The following is a 22,246-nucleotide window of genomic DNA, read 5'->3' on the forward strand; positions in this document are numbered from 1 at the left end:
AATAAAAATGAAGTTCTTCGGGTGTAAGCAAAAAGCACAAGACAGCATACGGGACTATGCCCTTAATTTGCAGGAGGCGTTCCGGGCTGTTAATTAAGTAGATCCTAACAGCGAACAGGATGAAGATAAACTCTTGAAAGAGCAGTTCATTGAGGGGCTCCTGTATAGCACCCACAGGACTCAGCTACGCATCCTGGCCTTGCAAAACCCTGACCTGGACTTTGCGTAATTTAGGGACAGAGCCATCTGGGTGCTGCATGAACCTCCACCCAGCCGCACAGTGCCTCTTAAGCGTCCAGCCGTCACGTACCACCAGGAGGTGGCATCATATCCTCAGGTCTCCGTTGAAGCTGATGCACAGGTCGCGAATTGAGATACTAATTTGGCTTTTATCCTAAGTCATATTGCACGACTCGTTAAAGAGTTGATTGTGACTTGTAGGATCGCTACTCCCAACAGGTGGCGCTATAGAGCTAAGTCCTCTTTTTCTCAGAAGAGGCAATTTGCATATTACATTTCCCAGAGGAGCATTGCATGGCGAATAAGCCTCCTTACCTTGACAAGCCAGAGATGGTATGTCACTCTCCATAAGGAGAAACGATACACCTTAGACCCCAGTCCAGAGCCTCTCACCTAGCCAAATTAGTTCTCATGCTTCGCACTGACGAGGGCCAACAGCCCGAAACACCGTGTCTGAGAATTGAGATACTAATCTGGCTTTTATCCTAAGTCATATTGCACGACTCGTTAAAGAGTTGATCGTGACTTGTAGGATCGCTACTTCCAACAGGTGGCGCTATAGAGCTAAGTCTTCTTTTTCTCAGAAGAGGCAATTTGCAGGTCCTAGATGAGGATTCTTCTACAGGACTATGCCTCCAGGTGCAGGAGTAGACCAAGAGTATTGCTGTATTAGCCCGGGCTGTACAGTTTCTACAGGAATCCCCTAAGGAGAAGATCAAGCTGGCTTCCAGACGGGAGGACGTCCCCTGGCGATGAGAGAAGAGGATCCCGCCAGCCAGAGGGAGAGACGACGACCGCTATCACCAGGATGGATGACCCATCTGCCGCTGCTGCAACCAAGCAGGGCACATTGCAAGGCACTGTAATTTAAAAGAGCGACCCCTGGGGCAGAGGGCCAACCCCCAGGAATAGGACGACCAGGCCCACACGCCGGAGGATGACCTGTTCTCCCCATTGTGATCGACGGCATCCCGATGAATGCTTTGTTGGACACTGGTTCACAGGTTACAACTATGCCTTACATCCTTTATAAGCATTATTGGGCTGATACAGACATTACCCGTGGTCCAGATAGTGACTTAAGGTAGCCAGTAATGGTCAGCCTTTGCCGCAGGTGGGATACAAGGAGGTCACCATTAATGTGGGGCGGGTAGAATTAAAAGCCCAAGGGATGGTGATTGTTGATATTGACCGACGTAAATGTAACCCTATGATGACCATTGGTACTAATGTTATTGAAAATTGTCTTGCCGAGGTTATTGTCTTATTACAACAAGTGGCAGAAACTGCTGGTTCCAGTGAGCAGAGAGTCCTGCAAAAAGAAATCAGAGCCCTGGTACAGAGACAGCAGGTAGAACTATCTGGTGGAGAAATTGTCAGAGTCACAGTGAGTGATCCAATCCCCAATGCAATACCTCGCAGGAGTGAAATGTTGATATGGTGTCGAGCAGCAATAGGTATCCAAGGTAAAGTCTACCAGGCACTGGTAGAACCTGTGTATTCGGACAGTGGGCCTACAATCCTGACAGCCAGAGGGGTGGTTGAAGTCCGCAAGGGGAGGGTACCAGTACATGTTCTCAACTGTGAGGAGAAGGAGGTTCACTTAACCAGATACGCCACACTTGCCAAACTGTTTACTGTTGATAACAATGTGATACAGGCGACAGAATACTTGGTCCCGTCCAATCAGGCGGAGGACAATGGCTCTAAAGGACAAATGGAAGATTGGCGTCAGAAATTACATGTGGGCACTGACTCTACACCTTCACACCAGATACAAGGGGCTTATGGGGTGGTCCATGACTATGTACAGGTATTCAGCAAACACCCACTAGGTTTGGGGCAGGTAAAAGGGGTATAACATCACATCACCACGGGAAGTCATCCACCCATCATGGAGAGGTACCGGCCTGTACCTCCAGCTCATTACCAGTGTGCCAAAAGTATGTTGTGAGAGATGAAGGAGGCTGGGGTAATCAGAGATAGTTGTAGCCCCTGGGCAGCTCCATTAGTCCTCGTCAGGAAGAAAGTTGGCACCATGAGAATGTGTCTAGATTATAGGCAGATAAACCACATCACACACAAGGATGCATACCCATGCCTAGAATAGAAGACAAGGAGAAGACGGCCTTCACAACACCAATGGGTCTCGCTGAATTTAATTACATGCCGTTTGGACTGTGCAACGCCTCAGGAACATTTCAGAGAATGATGGAGTGCTGTCTCGGGCACAAGAATTTTGAAATCGTCTTGTTGTACCTGGATGATGTCATAGTCTTCTCCAAGACTCATGAGGACCACCTGAAGCACCTGGCCGAAGTGTTTGAAGCCCTGTCCAACTTTGGCTTGAAGGTAAAACCATCTAAATGTCACTTGTTGACATCCAAAGCACAGTACCTGGGCCATGTGGTGAGCTCTGGAGTGGCTCCAGACCCGGACAAGGTCACCGTGATCAAGAACTGGACGAAACCCAGTAACCTTCATAAAGTTCGACAGTTCCTAGGGTTGGTAGGCTATTACAGAAGATTTATTAAAGACTTCACCAAGATAGCCGCACCACTGCAAGACCTGCTAATGGGCCAATCTAAGAAAACCAAGGGTAAGAATACCCCGTTTGACTGAAACGACATGCTGGAAGGATCCTTCACCCGGTTGAAGTTGTCTCTCATAGGAGATGAAGTACTGGCCTACCCAGACAGAATACGATCATCCGTTTGTGCTGTACACGGATGCCAGCAACATGGGATTGGGAGCAGTCCTGTCCCAGGTACAAAAAGGTAAGGAAAGGGTAATTGCGTATGCCAGCAGGAAGCTTCGCCCCACAGAAAGGAACGGTTCAAGCACTACCTGGCCTCAGCAAGATTCACAGTCTACACAGACAACAATCCGCTGGCTCACCTGGAGGTGGCAAAACTAGGTGCTCTGGAGCAGCGATGGATGGCCCATTTGTCTAATTACGACTTCACCATCAAGTACCATGTAGGGCACAAGAATGCCAACGCCGATGCGTTATCCAGAATGCCCAACTTAACAGATGTGGAAGAAAATTCCAAGGAACTTGAAGAGGTGGAGCTGCCAGCTTTCCATCGCCCTGGAGCAACTCAGTACTCTCATTATGTGAGGAGCAGGCACAAAAACAAACAAGAAGCCACGCTGAACCCGTTGCCCCATCATGGATGGGCAGAGACACAGGACAGTGACCCTGTGGTCCGTCTGGTGAAAGAGCTGCTGACGCAAGCAGATTCGCACCCTGGTCCAAATGATCCCCAAGAGATGCAACAACTGTGGAAGGAGAAAGTCAAACTATTCATCTAAGATGGTAAGCTGTGCCAAAGAAACATCGATCCACGCACTCATGAGTTAGTTTGGCAGATAGCGGTCCCAAGACTAGATGCGCCATTGGTCCTGGAAGCATACCACGATGGAGCAGGACACTTCGGATGGAAGAAGTTGGAGTTCCTATTACGTGGAAGATTTTACAGGATTGGCATGAGGAAAGTCATCGAAAAGTGGTGTCGAAAGTGTGGCCCATGTAACCTGCGCAGAAAGGACCGTGACAGCCAGAGGGCTCCCCTACAGCCCATAGTCACCAAGCAGGCACTTGAAGTGGTAGCCTTAGACCATGTGAAGCTAACTCCAAGCCGGTCAGGCTATGTCTACGCTTTGACTATTGTGGATCAATACTCCAGATTCCTGGTAGTTGTACCTGTCAAGGATCAGACAGCAAATACAGCACCCATAGCCTTCCAACAGCACTTCTGTATACCACATGGATATCCTGAAAAAGTACTCACTAATCAAGGACCAGCCTTTGAAGCGGAAGTATTTCAAGAATTCTGCAACATGTATGGATGCAAAAAGATTAGAACAACTCCGTATCACCCGCAAACCAACAGAATGTGTGAAAAGATGAACCAAGTAGTGATTGACTTACTGAATACATTGCCTTTACATGAAAGGAACTTATGGCCAGAAATGTTATAACCACATCCCAGTGAATTCCACCAACTGCACTCCAGCATACCTGATGAGAGGAAGATCCAGCAAACTACCTGTTGATCTAGACATTGGAGTCCTAACCCCAGAAAATACCTCACCTGATGCAGATTGGGATACTGAGAGACAACAAAAGTACCGCCAAGTACAAGAGTGCGTTGCAAAAAGTCTATCGCAAGCGAGACAAAAGCAAGAAAGAGACTATAATCAACGTCCCCCTGCAATTCCCTTGTCACCAGGTGAACAAGTGCTAAAACGTAAAAGACGACTGCACAAACTCGATGACCAGTAGGAAGCAGAACCGTATACTATCCTACCTTCAAACTTCGACAACACGAAAGTCTGCCTTATCAGTAAAGATGGAGGAGAAACTTCAACTGCAATATCTAGAGACCATCTCAAAGTATGCACTGACAAACTGAGGAACAAAGAAACAGACCCAGGAACATCTCCACCCATGGAAGAAAAAGAAAAGAAAATTCACACCGTTCTTGGAGATTTTCCCCAGTTTTGGACTCAGATACATCAGGCCATAGTGATACCTGTCTTAACTTTTCTCCAGCCAGAAATACAAGAAGTGACTCAGAACCATCCTGAACCAGAAGAAACTTTACACCAGCAGGTTTAAGCAGCAAATGTCACCCCAGCAGTGGAACCAGAGAATCCAGACATGGTAGGCCAGGAAGTACGTAGGTCTGCTCATAGCACCAAAGGTCAAATCCCAGCCCGTTATAGGGACTGTCAATAATTGGTGTTACCTGTTGAAAATGTTTGCATGTATTCCGTTACAAGTTAATAATGGACACTGAGGTAATGGACAGTGATTACCCAAAAACTGTATTGTAAATAGTTTGGCACCCTCAAGGTGCACCCTGGTTCTGCCCACTTGCCGGCATGGGTAGAGCCTTCTTTGTTTCAGCAGACCGAAGATAAAACAGTCTGGCGTGGCGAATACCTGGTCAGGATATGCCTTGAAGCCAACCTAAGGCCTACGTTGGGGGTTTATAATGGGTCCCTCACTGGTACTGTTTAATTTATGAACATGGACACCCTGGTATAAGGCCAGACATACTTTTAAAAATTTGTTTGCAAAGTTCAAGAAACGTGCCTCCCGTAAGGGATGAAAAGTTTAACCTGTTCTAATGTACTTCAAATGTATTTACAAAAATGTCTTTTTAACCTGTTGTTTATGTTTCCCTTCCCAGTCCAGGAGTACTGGATTTAACAGGGGGGGGATGTGGCACCCCAGGAGTTCGGGTACCACAGTAGTGTTGCCTTCCTCTCGGGGAGGGTAGTGCTATGCCTCGAGACAAGTGAGAATCCCTTTGCAGGTTATAACACACACAACACCTTCCAAATCCAGGCCAGGAGGGGGAGCTCAAAACCCTGTTCTAGGACAGCTTCCCTGGATAAAGATCCTGGTATGGAGGAGAAGCAAGACAGTTGGTCCCAGGAGACCAGTGAGTGCAGTTCAGTCTGTACAGAAAGTCTGTGAGCGAGGACAGACAGGGATGGAGCACAGTGGAGATACAGGACTCCATGAGGCTACCATTAGGCCTCCATGGAGTCAGTGGGCAGAATCTGGATCCCGGGAGACCGAGGCTTTTGTGGAGTATTAAGACACAGAGCAGAACCGGGGGGCATAGGATTACATGGACTTTGCCCATATTCACCTGTGGTACAGCAGCACCTTGCACCTTGCAGCCTTGAGTCTCCGTTAAAAGATCCCAGTGAGCACGACTCAAGCTGCTTACCATACAGTTACTGGTCCCAGGACAGGGGAACAAATTAGGACTTTACTGGGAACACTTAGTGGCAGCAGGGACCTCAGTTACAGCTAGGGCAGAGTGGAAGGCTTCTACCTGACCTGCCAAGGGGCTTCCGCTTGTCTCTGGACTGCCTGGACTCCTAATTCACCTGTTGCTGGTGCCATGGACTGTGGCCTGTCACCCATAGTAAACCAGGTAAAGACTTACAGCTTGTCTCCTTCATTTATTTGCCTGCTATACCATCCATGACCTACACCATCCATGCCCTGGGGACCCCCCTTCACCTGTGAGAAGTGTAACATCTGTGCTGCTGCAACATCCCCCATGGGACCCCTTTAAAGCAGCGTCGGTCCAACTACTGACCGAACTCCACAGGTGGCGTCACAACAAACTTTGAACATTTTCCCCTTTAAGGTTGAGGCCCAGGGCCACGGACCGTGTCGCAGCCACCGCAACATCCCCATTGCGACCGGACCCGGCACCGAGTACCCCACTGCCCTGTGGGCGACACAGTTACCCCACACAAAGTATCATGCCTAACACACAATATGATGGCCTGTCACTATAATGGCTCCTGCTCAGTTTGACACCCCCACAGCCCACTACACAGCATCATGGCCCACACAGCCCCCCATAAAGTATAATGGCCCCCATTCAGAATGATGGCTCCCGCAGCCAGGGATGCCACCAGGAATTTCAGGGCCCCATACTGGCAAAATTTGATGGCCCCCTTCAGACTTCGCCCAGGATCCACCAATCAAATCTTCCACAATTCCATAACCCAATCTTGGAAAAACTCCACTTGTGCACCATGTCTTCACCAATCACACTGTCACGCACAGTGTAGGAAAGACTAAGTGCAACACGAAGGGATGAGGGGAAGGGAGCCCAACACTAGGGAATGGGGAGTGGAGATCCCTATGCTGTCTGCTCTAAATGTCCCTATATATACAGGTTCTGCACCAATCACCGAGCAGGAACCTAATCCCTGCCTGACCCTGGCGATAAGCCCTACTTAGAGAATGATGGGGTGTCCAATAGTCAATCCCCACTAACACTAATGACAGCTGGGATTGATGAACAAGGGGAACACCTATGTTGAGCAGACTCAGAGATGTAATACAGAAGTCCTCCAGCAACACCAAATGGAAAATAGCCCACTGTTATAGCTCCAAGCCTCAACAGGGGGAAATGGAAATACAATCGGCAACTCCCAGCATAAGGTTGGGAGTCTATAAACACCCAGGTCCAGGTGTGTCAATTAGAACAGGAGAAAGGTTACCACTGGGTCAAAGAGTCAGAAAGGTTAAGAAGGTGTCTGTAAGGCCAAACACAGAGACCTTCTGTATCTAGATGCAGTGCGACTGTCTGCAGCCTCTGACACACCCAAGACACACACATTAACAGTTCCCATCTAACACCACATCATATACATAGCCATCAGCTTTTGCTTTGGCCAAAATATTTTTTTAATCCACCACTATGACAAGGTAGACTTTTTTTCTCTGGGCCCTGCTCTACTTTAACCTATTATAGATTTGTTAAAATATCCAATACTCTTTTTAGGTATATTTTTATTTATTTTTAAATTTTTTAAATGACCAATAATGCCACATACAAGGCACAAATACGTCACACCATGGCCGGACCACATATTACCACCATATAGTGATCGAATAATACTACATACAAGGGACAATATCTGTCCCATGATCCTGCCTCATGTGTCCCCATCCTGCCCCATGTATCTCTTTCCTGCCCCCTGATCCTGCCCAGTCTGTCTCCATCCTACCTCATGTGTCTCCATCTTGCCCCATCTGTCTCCATACTGCTCCATGAACCTGCCCCATCTGTCTCCATCCTACCCCATGTGTCTCCATTCTGCCCCATGATCCTGCCCCGTGTGTCCCATGATCCTGCCTAATCTGCCCCCGTATTACAACTTACCGCTTTCAAATTTTTAAAAATTGTCAGCCAGTGTCGTTGCCTCCTCCATCCATTTGAAGAGCAGACTCGCCGGCGCATGAAAGTGGTGTAATCAGCCGTTGACGTGCGTGCTGACATCAGCTGCCGGCCTGTGATTTACTGGCGGCTTTTAACTATTCCGTATGGGCCCGAGGACTCACACTCAGTTACTGGATCCTCCTGCCCCTGGGGCACAGTGAGCAGAGGGGGGCCTGTACTGGCCAGGGCCCCATAGGCCAATAAGGACAGTAATGCCCTGATAGCAGCCCTGCCTGCAGCACCCCTTTCAGTTTGATGTCTCCAGAGCCATCACTCAGTATGATGCCCCCACAGCACCCCACTCAGTATGATGGCTTCCACATACCCCTCTCTTGGTATGATTGCCTCCACAGCCTACCCTCCACTAAATATCATGCCCCCCACTCAGTATAATGCCCCTATAGCCCCTACTCAGTATTATGGCCCACTCCCTCAGTATGATACTCCCACAGCCCCCCACTCAACATGATGCCCCCCAGGCCCTCATTATAATGACTCCCACAGTTCCGTACTCAGTAGAATGACCCCTACAGCCCTCCTCTCAGTATGATGGCCCAATAATCTCTCACACAGTATGATAGACTCCACAGCCCCTCACTCAATATGATGGTCCCCACAGCCCCTCCTCCAGTATGATTCCCCAATAGCCCACTCTTCACTCAATATCAAGGCCTCCACTTATTCTACTTAGTATGATGGTCCCACAGTCCATCACTTAATATGATAACCCCTAAAGCACTCAGTGTGAAGGCCTCTGACAGTATAATGGACCCCACAGCCCCTCACACAGTATAATGATCCTCAATTCCCTCACATAGTATAATGGCCCGCACAGACATGGCATTTTTTTTTTACTTCAGGGGCTGAGTATAGGTTTATTTAAAGTCTTCTCTTAAAAGAATTCTCAGCACAATGTTTATTGAATAATCAGTCTTTCTTAATTATGTATGCAATTGTGTGTAAGTGTATGAAAATACTTACTGTTTGGAGTCTTCCTTAGCATTTAGTACAACTGTTCTCACCCTAATGACTTGAAAATATACTAACTGGCCAACACAGGGGTTTATATGTTGCATAGACGTCACTATGCCCTCCATTCTGGAATATACAGGTGCATCTCACAAAATTAGAATATCATCAAAAAGTTTATTTATTTCAGTTCTTCAATACAAAAATATAATAGAGTCATTATAAACAGAGTGATCTATTTCAAGTGTTTATTTCTGTTAATGTTGATGATTATGGCTTACAGCCAATGAAAACCCAAAAGTCATTATTTCAGTAAATTAGAATACTTTATAAACCAGCTTGAAAAAATGATTTTAACATCTGAAATGTTGGCCTACTGAATTGTATGTTCAGTAAATGCACTCAATACTAGGATGGGGCTCCGTTTGCATCAATTACTGCATCAATGTGGCGTGGCATGGAGGCGATCAGTCTGTGGCACTGCTGAGGTGTTATGGAAGGCCAGGTTGCTTTGATAGCAGCCCTCAGTTCGTCAGCATTGTTGGGTCTAGTGTCTCTCATCTTCCTCTTGACAATACCCCATAGATTCTCTATGGGGTTAAGGTCAGATGAGTTTGCTGGCCAATAAAGCACAGTGATACTGTTGTTTTTAAACCAAGTATTGGTACTTTTGGCAGTGTGGACAAGGTGCCAAGTCCTGCTGGAGAATTCAATTTTCATCTCCAAAAACCTTGTCGACAGAGGGAAGTGGAGTGCCCCCATAGGGCAGTGGGGTACTTCGTACCGGATCCTTCGGTTCTCAAGGGGGATGTCACAGTGGCTGACCCGGTCTGTGGCCCTCGGGAGGTCCGTTGTAAAACGGAAAGGTCTTTAAAGGGGAAATGTTCGTGACCCCACCTGTGGTATTCGGTCAGGGTGACCGACGCTGCTTAGGGGCCGCTGGGGTGATGTTATGGCAGCTAGATGGTATACCTTCCCACAGGTGAAGTGTGTCCCCAGGGCTTCCCAGTATGTAGATGGTGGATAGTGTGAGGCGCAGTGAAGAACGAGGACACAAGGGTGCAGTCTCTTTACCTTTTTACTGAAGGCTTCAGCATCCACAGTCCAGAGCACCAGATCACAGGGCAGGCAGAGTCCGGACGATTTGGAGGCAAATCCAGAGTTCCCTTATCCAGGTGGAAATCAGTAGCTTTCCTCTAGCGCCTGGGTGTTGTAGTACCTTCCTGCTGAGCTTCTCGTAAGGTCCTCACAACTGTTGTAGATGTTCTAGATGTTATGTATCTCTCTGTCCCCCAGATGGATAGGAACAAACCCGTATGACTGATGGCCTGAGGCTTTTTACAGGGACTCTAGCACGCCCTGGCCCCCACAAGTTGCCACCGTGCCTCCTGGGTATAGGGCGGATCAGTAACTTGGAATTAGCTGTCCTGCCAGTCTCTGGAGCAAGGCATAAAGGACTGTTGCTCCCTCGGTGTTCCATCTACCAGATCCTGCGCCTCAGAAGGAGGCAGCCTGTGCAGGGCAGAACTCCTTCTGGTTTCCTCTCCTTTTGCTAAGACTTCGTTTGTAAAGAGTGCCCTAATCAATAGGAACAAAGCTCCCCCTGGTGGACTGGAGTGTGAAATGTGTTGCATGTTTGTGATACCTGGTTAAGAGCTCTCCTTTATTGCCTCCAAATGTAACATCACTCCCCCCTAGAGGAGAACGACATTACTGCAACGACCAGGACCCTGGGGCGCTGCAGAAGCATGAAGTGCTCTTAAATTTCCTGGTAGACGGCTGCGCTGACTTTGGTCTTGATAAAACACAGTGGACCTACACCAGCAGAAGACATGGCTCCCGAAACCATCATTTATTGTGGATACTTCACACTAGACCTTGGAATTCAAGGTTATAGAGTCTGGAGGAAGAGTGGAGAGACAGTCAATCCAAGCTGCTTGAGGTCTAGGGTTACGTTTCCACAATCAGTGATGGTTTGGGGAGCCATGTCATCTGCTGGTATCGGAACACTGTGTTTTATCAAGACCAAAGTCAGCGCAGCCGTCTTCCAGGAAATTTTAGAGCACTTCATGCTTCCTTCTGCCGACATGCTTTTTGAAGATGGAAATGTAATTCTCCAGCAGGACTTGGCACCTGTCCACACTGCCAAAAGTTCAAAAACCTGGTTTAAAAACAACAGTATCACTGTGCTTGATTAGCCAGCAAACGCGTCTGACCTTAACCTCATAGAGAATCTATGGGGTATTGTCAAGAGGAATATGGTAGACAGCAGACCCAACAATGCAGATGAACTGAAGGCTGCTATCAAAGCAACCTGGATTTCCATAACACCTCAGCATTGCCACAGACTGATCGCCTCCATGCCACACCACATTGATGCAGTAATTGATGCAAAAGGAGCCCCGACCAAGTATTGAGTGCATTTACTAAATATATATTTCAGTAGGCCAATATTTCAGATGTTATAATCATTTTTTCAAGCTGGTGTTATAAAGTATTCTAAATTACTGAGATGACTTTTGGGTTTTCATTGGCTGTAAGCCATAATCATCAACATTAACAGAAATAAACACTTGAAATACATCACTATTTCTAATGACTCTAATACTGTATATAAGTTTCACTTTTTGTATTGAAGAACTGAAATAAATTGACTTTTTGATGATATTCTAATTTTGTGAGATGCACCTGTAGATCCCTTAACTTGGCCCCATTCTGCTATATATATATATATCCTCTATCCTGCTACATATCACCCTCATCCTGACCCTATCCCGGAATACGGTGGGAAAAATGTATATGATACACTGACGATTTTGCAAGTTTTCCACCTATAAAGAATTTGGAGGTCTGTAATTTTTATCATAGGTATACTTTAATTGTGAGAGACAGAATCTTTAAAAAAAAATCTAGAAAATCCCATTGTAGGATTTTTACATAATTAATTTGCATTTTATTGCATGGAATAAGTATTTGGTACAATGGAAAATCAGAACTTTATATTTGGTACAGAAACCTTTGTTTGCAATTACAGAGGTCAGACTTTTCTTGTAGGACTTTACTAAGTCTACAAGGATTTTGACCTACTCATCGACGCTGTCACTGTGAAACATTGAGTTTCAGCTCCCTCCAAAGATTTTCTCTTGGGTTCAGGTCTGGAGACTGGATAGGCCACTCCAGGACCTTGAAATGCTTCTTATAGAGCCACTCCTTTGTTGCCCTGGCTGTGTGATCCAACCACGACCCATCTTCAATGGTCTTACTGAGGGAAGGAGATTGTTGGCCAAAATCTTGCGATACATGACCCCATCCATGTTCCCTTCAATACAGTGCAGTCATCCTGCCCCCTTTGCAGAAAAGCATCCCCCCAAAGTATGATGTTTTCCCCAACATTCTTCATGGTATGGGACAGTGTTCTTAAGGTTATTCTCAACCTTCTTTTTTCAAACACAGTGAGTGGAGTTGATACCAAAAAGTTCTATTTTGGTCTCATCTGACCACATGACCTTCTCCTATGCCTCCTATGGATCATCCAGATGGTCACTGGCTAACATGAAATGTGCCTGCACTTGTGCTGGCATGAACATGGGGACCTTGTGTGCCCTCCAGGGTTTTAATCCATGACTGCATAGTGTCTTACTAATGGTAATGTTTGAGACTGTGGTCCCAGCAAAATTCAGGTCATTGACCAAGTCCTTCCGTGTAGTTCTGGGCTGATTCCTGATCTTTCTCAGAATCATCCGATTCCTTACCCCATGAGGTGAGATCTTGCATGGAGTCCCAGACCGAGAAAGATTGACAAGTAATCTTGTGTTTCTTATATTTTCTAATAAATTTGCCAGCAGTTGTTGCCTTTTCACCAGCTGCTTGCCTATTTTCCTATAACCCGTCTAAGCCTTGTGCAGGTCTACAATTTTGTCCCAGGTGTCCTTAGACAGTGTCAGGAACACCACACTGCACTTGCTCACTGAGCCAGTGCACATGTCCTGAGATGAACAAACTGTGCTCAAAGATACCTGTGGAGCGGGGGTGGCAGCAGTAGAGATGCGTGCTTCAGGCAAACAGGACTTCAATCACGTGACTGCCCAGAGAATAGTCGGACAGATGTGGGTCTAAACCAGGAGATGGCACGGTACATGAGGGGCAAGACTGGGACATGGTCCATCACAAAGCAGAGTCTGGAAACCAGAGATAACAGTGTGGTACAGGCAGGAGCAATGGAATGGAAGGCAAAGGACAGGCAAAGGTCATAACAGAGAGGCAAAACAAGTACAGAGTCAGGCAGAAATATTAGAAACAGGAACGGACCGAGTCATACACGAGCAAGCATACACAGGCAGACAGTATCCATAGATAAACAAGGGTAAGGAACTAAGCCGAGGTCAAAAGTATCACTGACAATGGACAGAGCCCAATTGAGGCTATTTAAAGCCTTCCTAGAACCAGAGAGAGGCCAAAAGCATGTAATCCTGCAGCACAAAACCAGAATTCACATACAGACCATGACAGTACCCCCCTCTTAATGGGAGGCCACTGGACCCCCAGGCTTCTCAGGATGTCTGGCATGAAATGCCCAAATCAAATGATCAGCTTGTACAGACTGAGCCGGGACCCACAACCGATTCTCTGGACCATGCCCCTTCCAGTGTACCGACACTGCAAGGTGTGGCGTACCAGACGAGAATCCACAATGTGTTCGACCTCATATTCCATGTGACCCTCCACCAACACTGGGGGAAGAGTTGTCACAGAACCCTCAACAGATCCCAAAAGTTTTAAAAGGGATTTGTGGAACACATTGAAAATCTTGAATGAGGCTGGGAGACGTAACCTATAGGCTACAGGATTTACTACCTCCACCATTTCGTATGGACCAATGAATTTTGGCCCCAATTTGGCTGATGGAATCTTGAGCTTAATATTCCGCGTGGAAAACCAAACCTTGTCCCCAACCTGAAAAGTATGACCTGAGACCCTCTTCTTGTCTGCAAAAAACTTATAACTCCTCTGAGATGTTACGATGGACCTCAGCCCACAGATTTTTTAAACGCTGTACAGACTCCTCTGCCCCAGGACAACCAGAATCCAAATGAGAAAATTCTCCAAAGCGTGGATTAAACCCATAGTTCACCAAGAAAGGAGACATACCAATGGACTGACTCACACTACTGTTAAAAGTGAACTCAGCCAAAGGCAACGCATCACACCACTCATCCTGCCTAGTGGAGGCCAAACACCGAAGAATTTGCTCAAGGGACTGATTGCTGCGTTCAGTCTGACCATTACTCTCAGGGTGATACGCAGAAGAAAAGGACAACGTAACATTTATTTTTTTTACAGAATGCCCTCCAGAACTTAGCCACAAACTGCACCTCTGTCAGACACCACATTCATGGGTACCCCATGCTGATGGACCACGTGTTGCACAGACAGCCTGGACAAGGTTTAAGCAGAGGGTAATGTGGACAAGGGTACAAAATGAACTTGCTTAGAAAACCTGTCCACCATCACCCATATCACAGTATTACCCCTGGAAGGAGGGAGATTGGTGATAAAATCCATGTACAAGCAAGTCCATGGTCTATCAGGAACTGGCAAAGGCCATCAGTTCCCCGGCCAGCCGGCTATGAGAGCTCTTAGAATGGGCACAAACCTCACATGCAGACACCAATTTTTTTTACATCTGTACTTAACGAGGGCCACCAAAAAACTCTTGCCACAGCCTCCCGCGTGGCAGAAATCCCAGGGTGAACACTCAACATAGACCCATGAAACTCTTGAAGGAGCCTAGAATGAAATTGCTCAAAGGACAAACAATTTACCTCCCAGTTTAGAAGCAGAAGCAAGAGACTGAGCCTCTAAATCTCACGCTACAGCTCCAACGAGACATCAGCCACCACCACCCCGGGTGGAAGAATGGAGGACGGTGGTTCAGGGGGAGAAAGAGAATCAAAACTTCAAGACAATGCATCAGCTTTGACATTTTTGTACGCAGGACGAAAAGTAATGGAAAACTGAAACTGGGGGAAAAAAAGTGACCAGCAGGCCTGTCTGGGAGTTAATCTTTTAGCTGACTCAATATAGGCTGAGTTTTTATGATCAGTAATCACAGTGATAGGATGAGCCGCCCCTTCCAAAAAATGGCTCCATTCTTCAAATGCCAATTTGATCGCAAGAAGTTCTCTATTGCCCACATCATAATTTCTCTCTACAGAAGAGAACTTCTTGGAAAAGAAGGCACATGGCTTAAGATTGGTCAAAGTGGCAGGTCCCTGAGACAACACTGCTCCCACCCCCACCTCAGAAGCGTCCACCTCTACAAAAAAAAGGTTTGGACGGATCTGGCTGCACCAATATCGGAGCGGATATAAAACACCTTTTTAACATCAAAAAGGATTCTTTGGCAGACACAGACCAATTTTTTATATCCGCACCCTTGCGTGTAAGATCAGTAAGCGGCTTGACCAACTGTGAAAACCCCCCCCCCAATAAATTTTCTATAGTAATTGGCAAATCCCAAGAAGCGCTGGAGCCACTTAAGGTCTCGGGGTTGAATCCAGTCAATAATAGTCTGCACCTTCTTGGGATCCATGTGAAACCCCTCACTGGACACAATCAGGCCTAAAAAAGACAACTCCTGTACAAAAAATGAAAATTTCTCCAATTTGGCAAACAGTTGATTTTCCCTGAATCTTTGGAGAACAGTAAGTAAATGTTGCAGATGGGAATGACTATTAGCGGAGTAGACCAAAATGTCATCAAGGTAGATAACAACAAAACGACCAATAAGATCAGAAAACACCACATTAATAAAGTTTTGAAATATAGCAGGAGCATTAGTAAGACCAAATGGAATAACAAGGTTTTCAAAGTGCCTCTCATATGTGAGAAATTCAATCTTCCATTCGTCCCCTTCCCAAACCCTTATCAGATTATAGGCTCCAGGAAGATCTAGCTTGGAGAACCACTTGGCTTCTGACAACTGGTTACATAAATCTGGAATAAGGGGAAGAGGGTAGGTGTTTCTCACGATAATTTTGTTAAGTTCCTGAAAGTTGAGGCAAGGATGTAAACTACTATCTTTTTTCTTTACAAACAAAAACCCCGCGGCCACAGGAGAGACAGAGAGACGTATATGCCCCTTGTGGAGACTTTCTGCAATACACCCCTTCATGGCTAAGCGTTCAGGGCCGGACAGATTAAACAGACAATCTTTAGGCAATTTGGCCGCAGGAATTAATTCAATTGCGCAATCAAAGGGTCTATGTGGCGGTAAGACCTCAGCCTCGCTTTCGGTGAACACTTGAAAGTCCTTTAGGTACTCCGAAGTACACTCCAGACTGACAGACGACACAGAAACAGATTTAACAGGTTGAGACAATAATGTACATTGGCAATATAGATTGACATAGTTAGGACCCCATTGAACAATTTCCCCAGATTCCCAATTGATAACTGGGTTATTATTATTATTATTATTATTATTATTATTATTATTTATTTATATAGCACCATTAATTCCATGGTGCTGTACATGAGAAAGGGTTACATCAAAATACAAATATCACTTACAGTAAACAAAACTAACAATGACAGACTGGTACAGAGGGAAGAGGACCCTGCCCTTGCGGGCTTACATTCTACAGGATCATGGGGAAGGAGACAGTAGGTCAAGGGTTGCAGTAGCTCCAACACACCCCTAACCACAGCCCTAACCCCAACACACCCCTAACCCTAATCCCAACCCTAACCATAATCCTAACCCTAATCCTAACCCTAATCCAAACCCTAACCCCAACACAACCCTAACCACAACCCTAACCCCAACACACCCCTAACCATAACCCTAACCACAAGCCTAATCTTAACCCTATTTCCAACCCTAGCCCTAATTCCAACCCTAACTCTAATTCCAACCCTAACCCTATGGCTATGTGCCCACATTGCGGATTCGTGTGAGATTTTTCCGCACCATTTTTGAAAAATCCGCGGGTAAAAGGCACTGCGTTTTACCTGCGGATTTACCGTGGATTTCCAGTGTTTTTTGTGCAGATTTCACCTGCGGATTCCTATTGAGGATCAGGTGTAAAACGCTGCGGAATCCGCACAAAGAATTGACATGCTGCGGAAAATACAACACAGCGTTCCCGCGCAGTATTTTCCACACCATGGGCACAGCGGATTTGGTTTTCCATAGATTTACATGGAACTGTAAAGCTGATGGAAAACTGCTACGAATCCGCAGCGGCCAATCCGCTGGGGATCCGCAGCCAAATCCGCACCGTGTGCACATAGCCTAATTCTAAGGGTATGTGCACACGATGTGGAAAACGCTGCGGATCCACAGCGTTTTCGCCGCTGCGGGTCCGCAGCAGTTTCCCATGAGTTTACAAAAAACGCTGCGCACATGCTGCGGAAAAAACTGCGCGGAAACGCAGCGGTTTACATTCCACACATTTCACTTCTTTCTGCGGATTCCGCAGCGGTTTTACAACTGCTCCAATAGAAAACCGCAGTGAAATCCGGTTTTGCACTGCAGATTTATAAAAACCGCTGCGGAAAAATCCGCAGAGGACCAGAATACATGTGCACATCCCTAACCCTAACCCTAACCCTAACCCTAGTTTTAACTGTAGTGGAAAAAAAAAATTCTTTATTTTATTATTGTCCCTACCTATGGGGGTGATAAAGGGGGGGTTATTTACTTTTTTTTTATTTTTATCACAGTGATCAAAATGTACATGGAACGAATCTGCCGGCTGGCAGATTCGGCGGGCGCACTGCGCATGCGCCCGCCATTTTGGAAGATGGCGGCGCCCAGGGAGAAGACGTACGGACACCGGGAAGCCCGGTAAGTATAAGGGGGGGAGATCAGGGCATGGGGAGGCGTCGGAGCACGGGGGGTGGCATCGGAGCACGGGGGGAGGAGACAGGAGGACGGGGGAGCGGAGCACAGGACGGAGGGGAGCGGAACATAGATCAGAGGGCTGGAGGGGGGGCGATCGGTGGCGGTGGGGGGGTACACCAGTGTTTCCAGCCATGGCAGATGATATTGCAGCATCGGCCATGGCTGGATTGTAATATTTCACCAGTTTTTTAGGTGAAATATTACAAATCGCTCTGATTGGCAGTTTCACTTTCAACAGCCAATCAGAGTGATCGTAGCCACGGGGGGGTGAAGGTCCCCTGGGCTAAACTACCACTCCCCCTGTCCCTGCAGATCGGGTGAAATTGGAGTTAACCCTTTCACCCGATCTGCAGGGACGCGATCTTTCCATGACGCCACATAGGCATCATGGGTCGGATTGGCACCGACTTTCATGACGCCTACGTGGCGTCAAAGGTCGGGAAGGGGTTAAAGAATGGTGGGAGTGGTCACCACCCACATCAGCTGACCAGCAAACACTGCAGCTGCCAGCAAGGAAACTGACATTAACCCTTATCAAAAAAGCAGGGGCAAAACTAGACCCAAGAAAAAGTATATGATGAAAAAGCCACTTGAGAAAAATATACAGTAACATTTAACTTTTATTGGTATTAGAAATAGAAAAATATCCCACAGATTAACAAACAACACATAAAGAGCAAATGTGCCAGTGATATTAAAAGCACCAAGAACAATTAGTCATGGTAACAAATGGTCACTATCAGATTGCCTCAAATCCCAAAAGGCTGCCAAGTGATTTAAAGAGATGCGTACCCTAATTTACCAATATAGATAGGCTCAAATCAAATCAGAGGCCTCAAATGTAAGCTTTCAATAGCCTTAAATTTCTCTTTACATAAGCCTGACTGGAACAGCTAAATATAGGTATATAGCCAGTGTTTCATAAACAATGTAGGCAAAGCAGTGATGTTGAATATAGAGCAATGCTAAATGCGGTAGTACTCCCTAACTAATAGCCCCCTGAGATAAGCATCAATGCTTGATATACACATGTTGAACGGCACCTAAGAAAGATAAGCATGCAGCACACGATTATCCCAGTATTAATAAGGTACCAATAAATAACTGTATCCTTTGTTTGGCAGCCAAGCAATTAAGTGACACACATATTACTAAAAGTATGAGCAGCAAGTGGATATAAATAAATCACCAAGAAATTTAAATAGATTATACCAATCTGCGGAGTAAAAAATCACCAAATACCATTCGGTCAGAAAGCAATCTGCACATGACCCCTAGGGCATGTGATCTAAGTAACCCAGATTGGATGATAAAATATTGAAGGGGGAATAAAAAGGAACAATCTCACCACTTCTGATGACTGACTTATAGATTTAGAACCAAGGGATAACAGACCAACCAGATCCCATCATGGTTAACCCCAGACACGCTCTTCTCCCGACGCGTTTCCTCAGTTTTGATTCATCAGGGGAGCTGATAGCCCACTATAATATAGGACACATGACTGTTTGACTGTTCAAACTAAGCCCTTCCACTCGGTGATTCAGGGCAGGGCCAATCATATATACATCTTCCCACCTGCTTGTTTTTCCTCAATCTCCACCCCCACCCTCTTCCTTGATTGACAACTCTGGCTTCATAGAGCCAATGGAGTGAGGAGACAGAGGAAAAATAAGTAGATGGCAAGGTTTATATAAATGATTGGCCCCACCATGATGCTCTGAGCGCCTGTAATTGGCTTGAACAGCCATTCTTTGCTGACAGGAGTCCCTTTAACCATCAGTGACACCTCTATTGAATGTTGCTTGTATCTGTCTCTTTCTATTGACCTCTATCTCATTGTGACTTCTCTTAGGGTACCGTCACACAGTGGCATTTTGATCGCTACGACGGCACGATTTGTGACGTTCCAGCGATATATCCGTGACGTTCCAGCGATCTCGCTGTGTCTGACACGCTCCTGCGATCAGGGACCCCGCTGAGAATCGTACGTCGTAGCAGATCGTTTGAAACTTTCTTTCGTCGTCTAGTGTCCCGCTGTGGCGGCATGATCGCATGGTGTAACAAAGGTGTGCACGATATTGTATACGATGTGCGCATAGTAACCAACGGCTTCTACATCGCACATACATCATGAAATTATCGCTCCAGCGTCGTACATTGCAAAGTGTGACAGCAGTCTACGACGCTGGAGCGATATTGTTACGATGCTGGAGCGTCACGGATCGTGCCGTCGTAGCGATCAAAATGCCACTGTGTGACGGTACCCTTATTCTTCCATTTCAAGGCATTGATGTAGACTGTTTAGGCACGCAGATATTTAAGATAAGTTGTAGATAAGATAAGATAAGTTTGTAGATTGTGAGCCTTCGCGGGCAGGGTCCTCATTCCTCCTGTACCAGTTATGACTTGTATTGTCTAAGATTATTGTGCTTGTTTTTATTATGTATACCCCTCCTCACATGTAAAGCGCCATGGAATAAATGGCGCTATAACAATAAATAATAATAATAAATAATAATAATAAGTTCACATGGGGCTGATTTCGCCCCAAATAAGTGATGAGTACTCTACAATTTCTGTATCTATCTATATAATCGTCTAAGGGGTACTTCCGTCTGTCTGTCTGTCTGTAACGGAAATCCTGCATCGGTGATTGGTCGCGGCCGGCAGGCTGGGTAGTTTCACAATGCATCACTGGGAACGGAAGCTGGCGGCAGCATCGCGCGCATCCGCACAGCTTCGCTGGACGCCGGAGGGTGAGTATATAACTATTTTTTATTTTAACTTTTTTTAACAGGGATATGGTGCCCACACTGCTATATACTACGTGAGCTGTGCTATATACTGCATGGGCTGTGTTATATATTATGTGGCCTGTGTTATATACTGCGTGGGCTGTGCTATATATTACATCGGCTGTGCTATATATTATGTGGGCTGTGCTATATATTACATGGGCTGTGCTATATATTACGTGGGCTGTGTTATATACTATGTGGCTGCTATATACTACGTGGCTGCTATATATTATGTGGCTGTGCTGTATACTATGTGGCTGTCTGTGTTACGTGGGCTGTGCTATATACTACGTGGGATGTGTTATATACTGCGTAGGCAGTGTTATATACTGCGTGGGCTGTGTTATATACTGCGTGGGCTGTGTTATATACTGCGTGGGCTGTGTTATATACTATGTGGCCTGTGTTATATACTGCGTGGGCTGTGTTATATATTACATGGTCTGTGTTATATACTACAAGGTTGCTACATACTACATGGCTGTGCTATATACTACATGGCTGTCTGTGGTATGTGGGCTGTGCTATATACTATGTGGCTGCTATATGGTATGTGGCTGCTATATAATACGTGCTGTGCTATATACTACGTGGCTGTGCTATATACTGCATGGGCTGTGCTATATACTATGTGGCTGTGTTATATACTACATGGCTGTGTTATATACTACGTGGCTGTGCTATATACTACGTGGCTGTGCTATATACTACGTGGCTGTGCTAAGCACGACATACATACATACATATTCTAGAATACCCGATGTGTTAGAATCGGGCCACCATCTAGTATTCAATATATTCCTGGGGATATATGATATAACATAAACATTTAACATGTTACCTGACTGATCACCATTTCCACTTATTCCCTTTTGCAGGTTCTTGTGTTGGCTCATCAGTGAATTTCAAAGTAATCTAAAAATAGAAAATAGAGAGTTTGACATTACATACACAACCATCTACATTTGTCTACCTCCAACTTTAAATGAACTTACAAAGGAAACCTGCTAGCAGTTTTGACCATGAAAAAGTCCTAACAGATAAAGACAGTGCTGTCAGTGGTCATAACCATACCTTTAAGCATGCTTAATAAAGGCTTCAGGTCAGAATATGAAATTATTTTTCACAATGACTATGGGGCACTAATCTAATGAGTACTATACTATATGTTTATTGTACTAAGCTAAGATTTTATGGAAGGGGTGGAAAAAATGCTGCCATGTAAGGGTATGTTCCCATGGTTAGTGAACACTGCGGGTTGGACGCTGCATACCTCCGCAGCGTCCAACCCCCCAGCGGCCAGATGTTACAGCACAGTGGATGGGATTCAAAGAAATGCCATGTCCACTATACGTGTATGTACACCTGAGGATCACTTGCTGAGACAGCGCTTTGGACGAAGTGGACATTTGCTACATCCAAAGCGCTGCCAATTACTAACGTAGCCTAAGAATAATCCAAAAAGTGTTAATATATATCAATGAGCAAAATGAATGAACAGAATAGAAATCTTAATCAAATCAATATTGGGAGTGAACACCCTTTGCCTTCAAGACAGC

The 22,246-nt window shown here is 45.9% G+C and overlaps 1 protein-coding gene across 1 annotated transcript in view; it reads right to left on the minus strand.

Annotated features, from left to right (window-relative positions):
• ATP8B3 (ATPase phospholipid transporting 8B3) overlaps positions 1-21,603 on the minus strand; it is a 652,733-nt gene extending 631,130 nt beyond the window's left edge. Inside the window, exon 1 of the mRNA XM_069740644.1 lies at positions 21,529-21,603. Coding sequence (XP_069596745.1) covers positions 21,529-21,583 — 55 coding nt within the window. The 5' untranslated portion in view covers positions 21,584-21,603. The remainder of the gene's footprint in view (positions 1-21,528) is intronic.
• Positions 21,604-22,246: the final 643 nt, after the last annotated feature.

The sequence above is a fragment of the Ranitomeya imitator genome, chromosome 1, assembly GCF_032444005.1.
Source record: "Ranitomeya imitator isolate aRanImi1 chromosome 1, aRanImi1.pri, whole genome shotgun sequence".
NCBI classification, from domain to species: domain Eukaryota; kingdom Metazoa; phylum Chordata; class Amphibia; order Anura; family Dendrobatidae; genus Ranitomeya; species Ranitomeya imitator.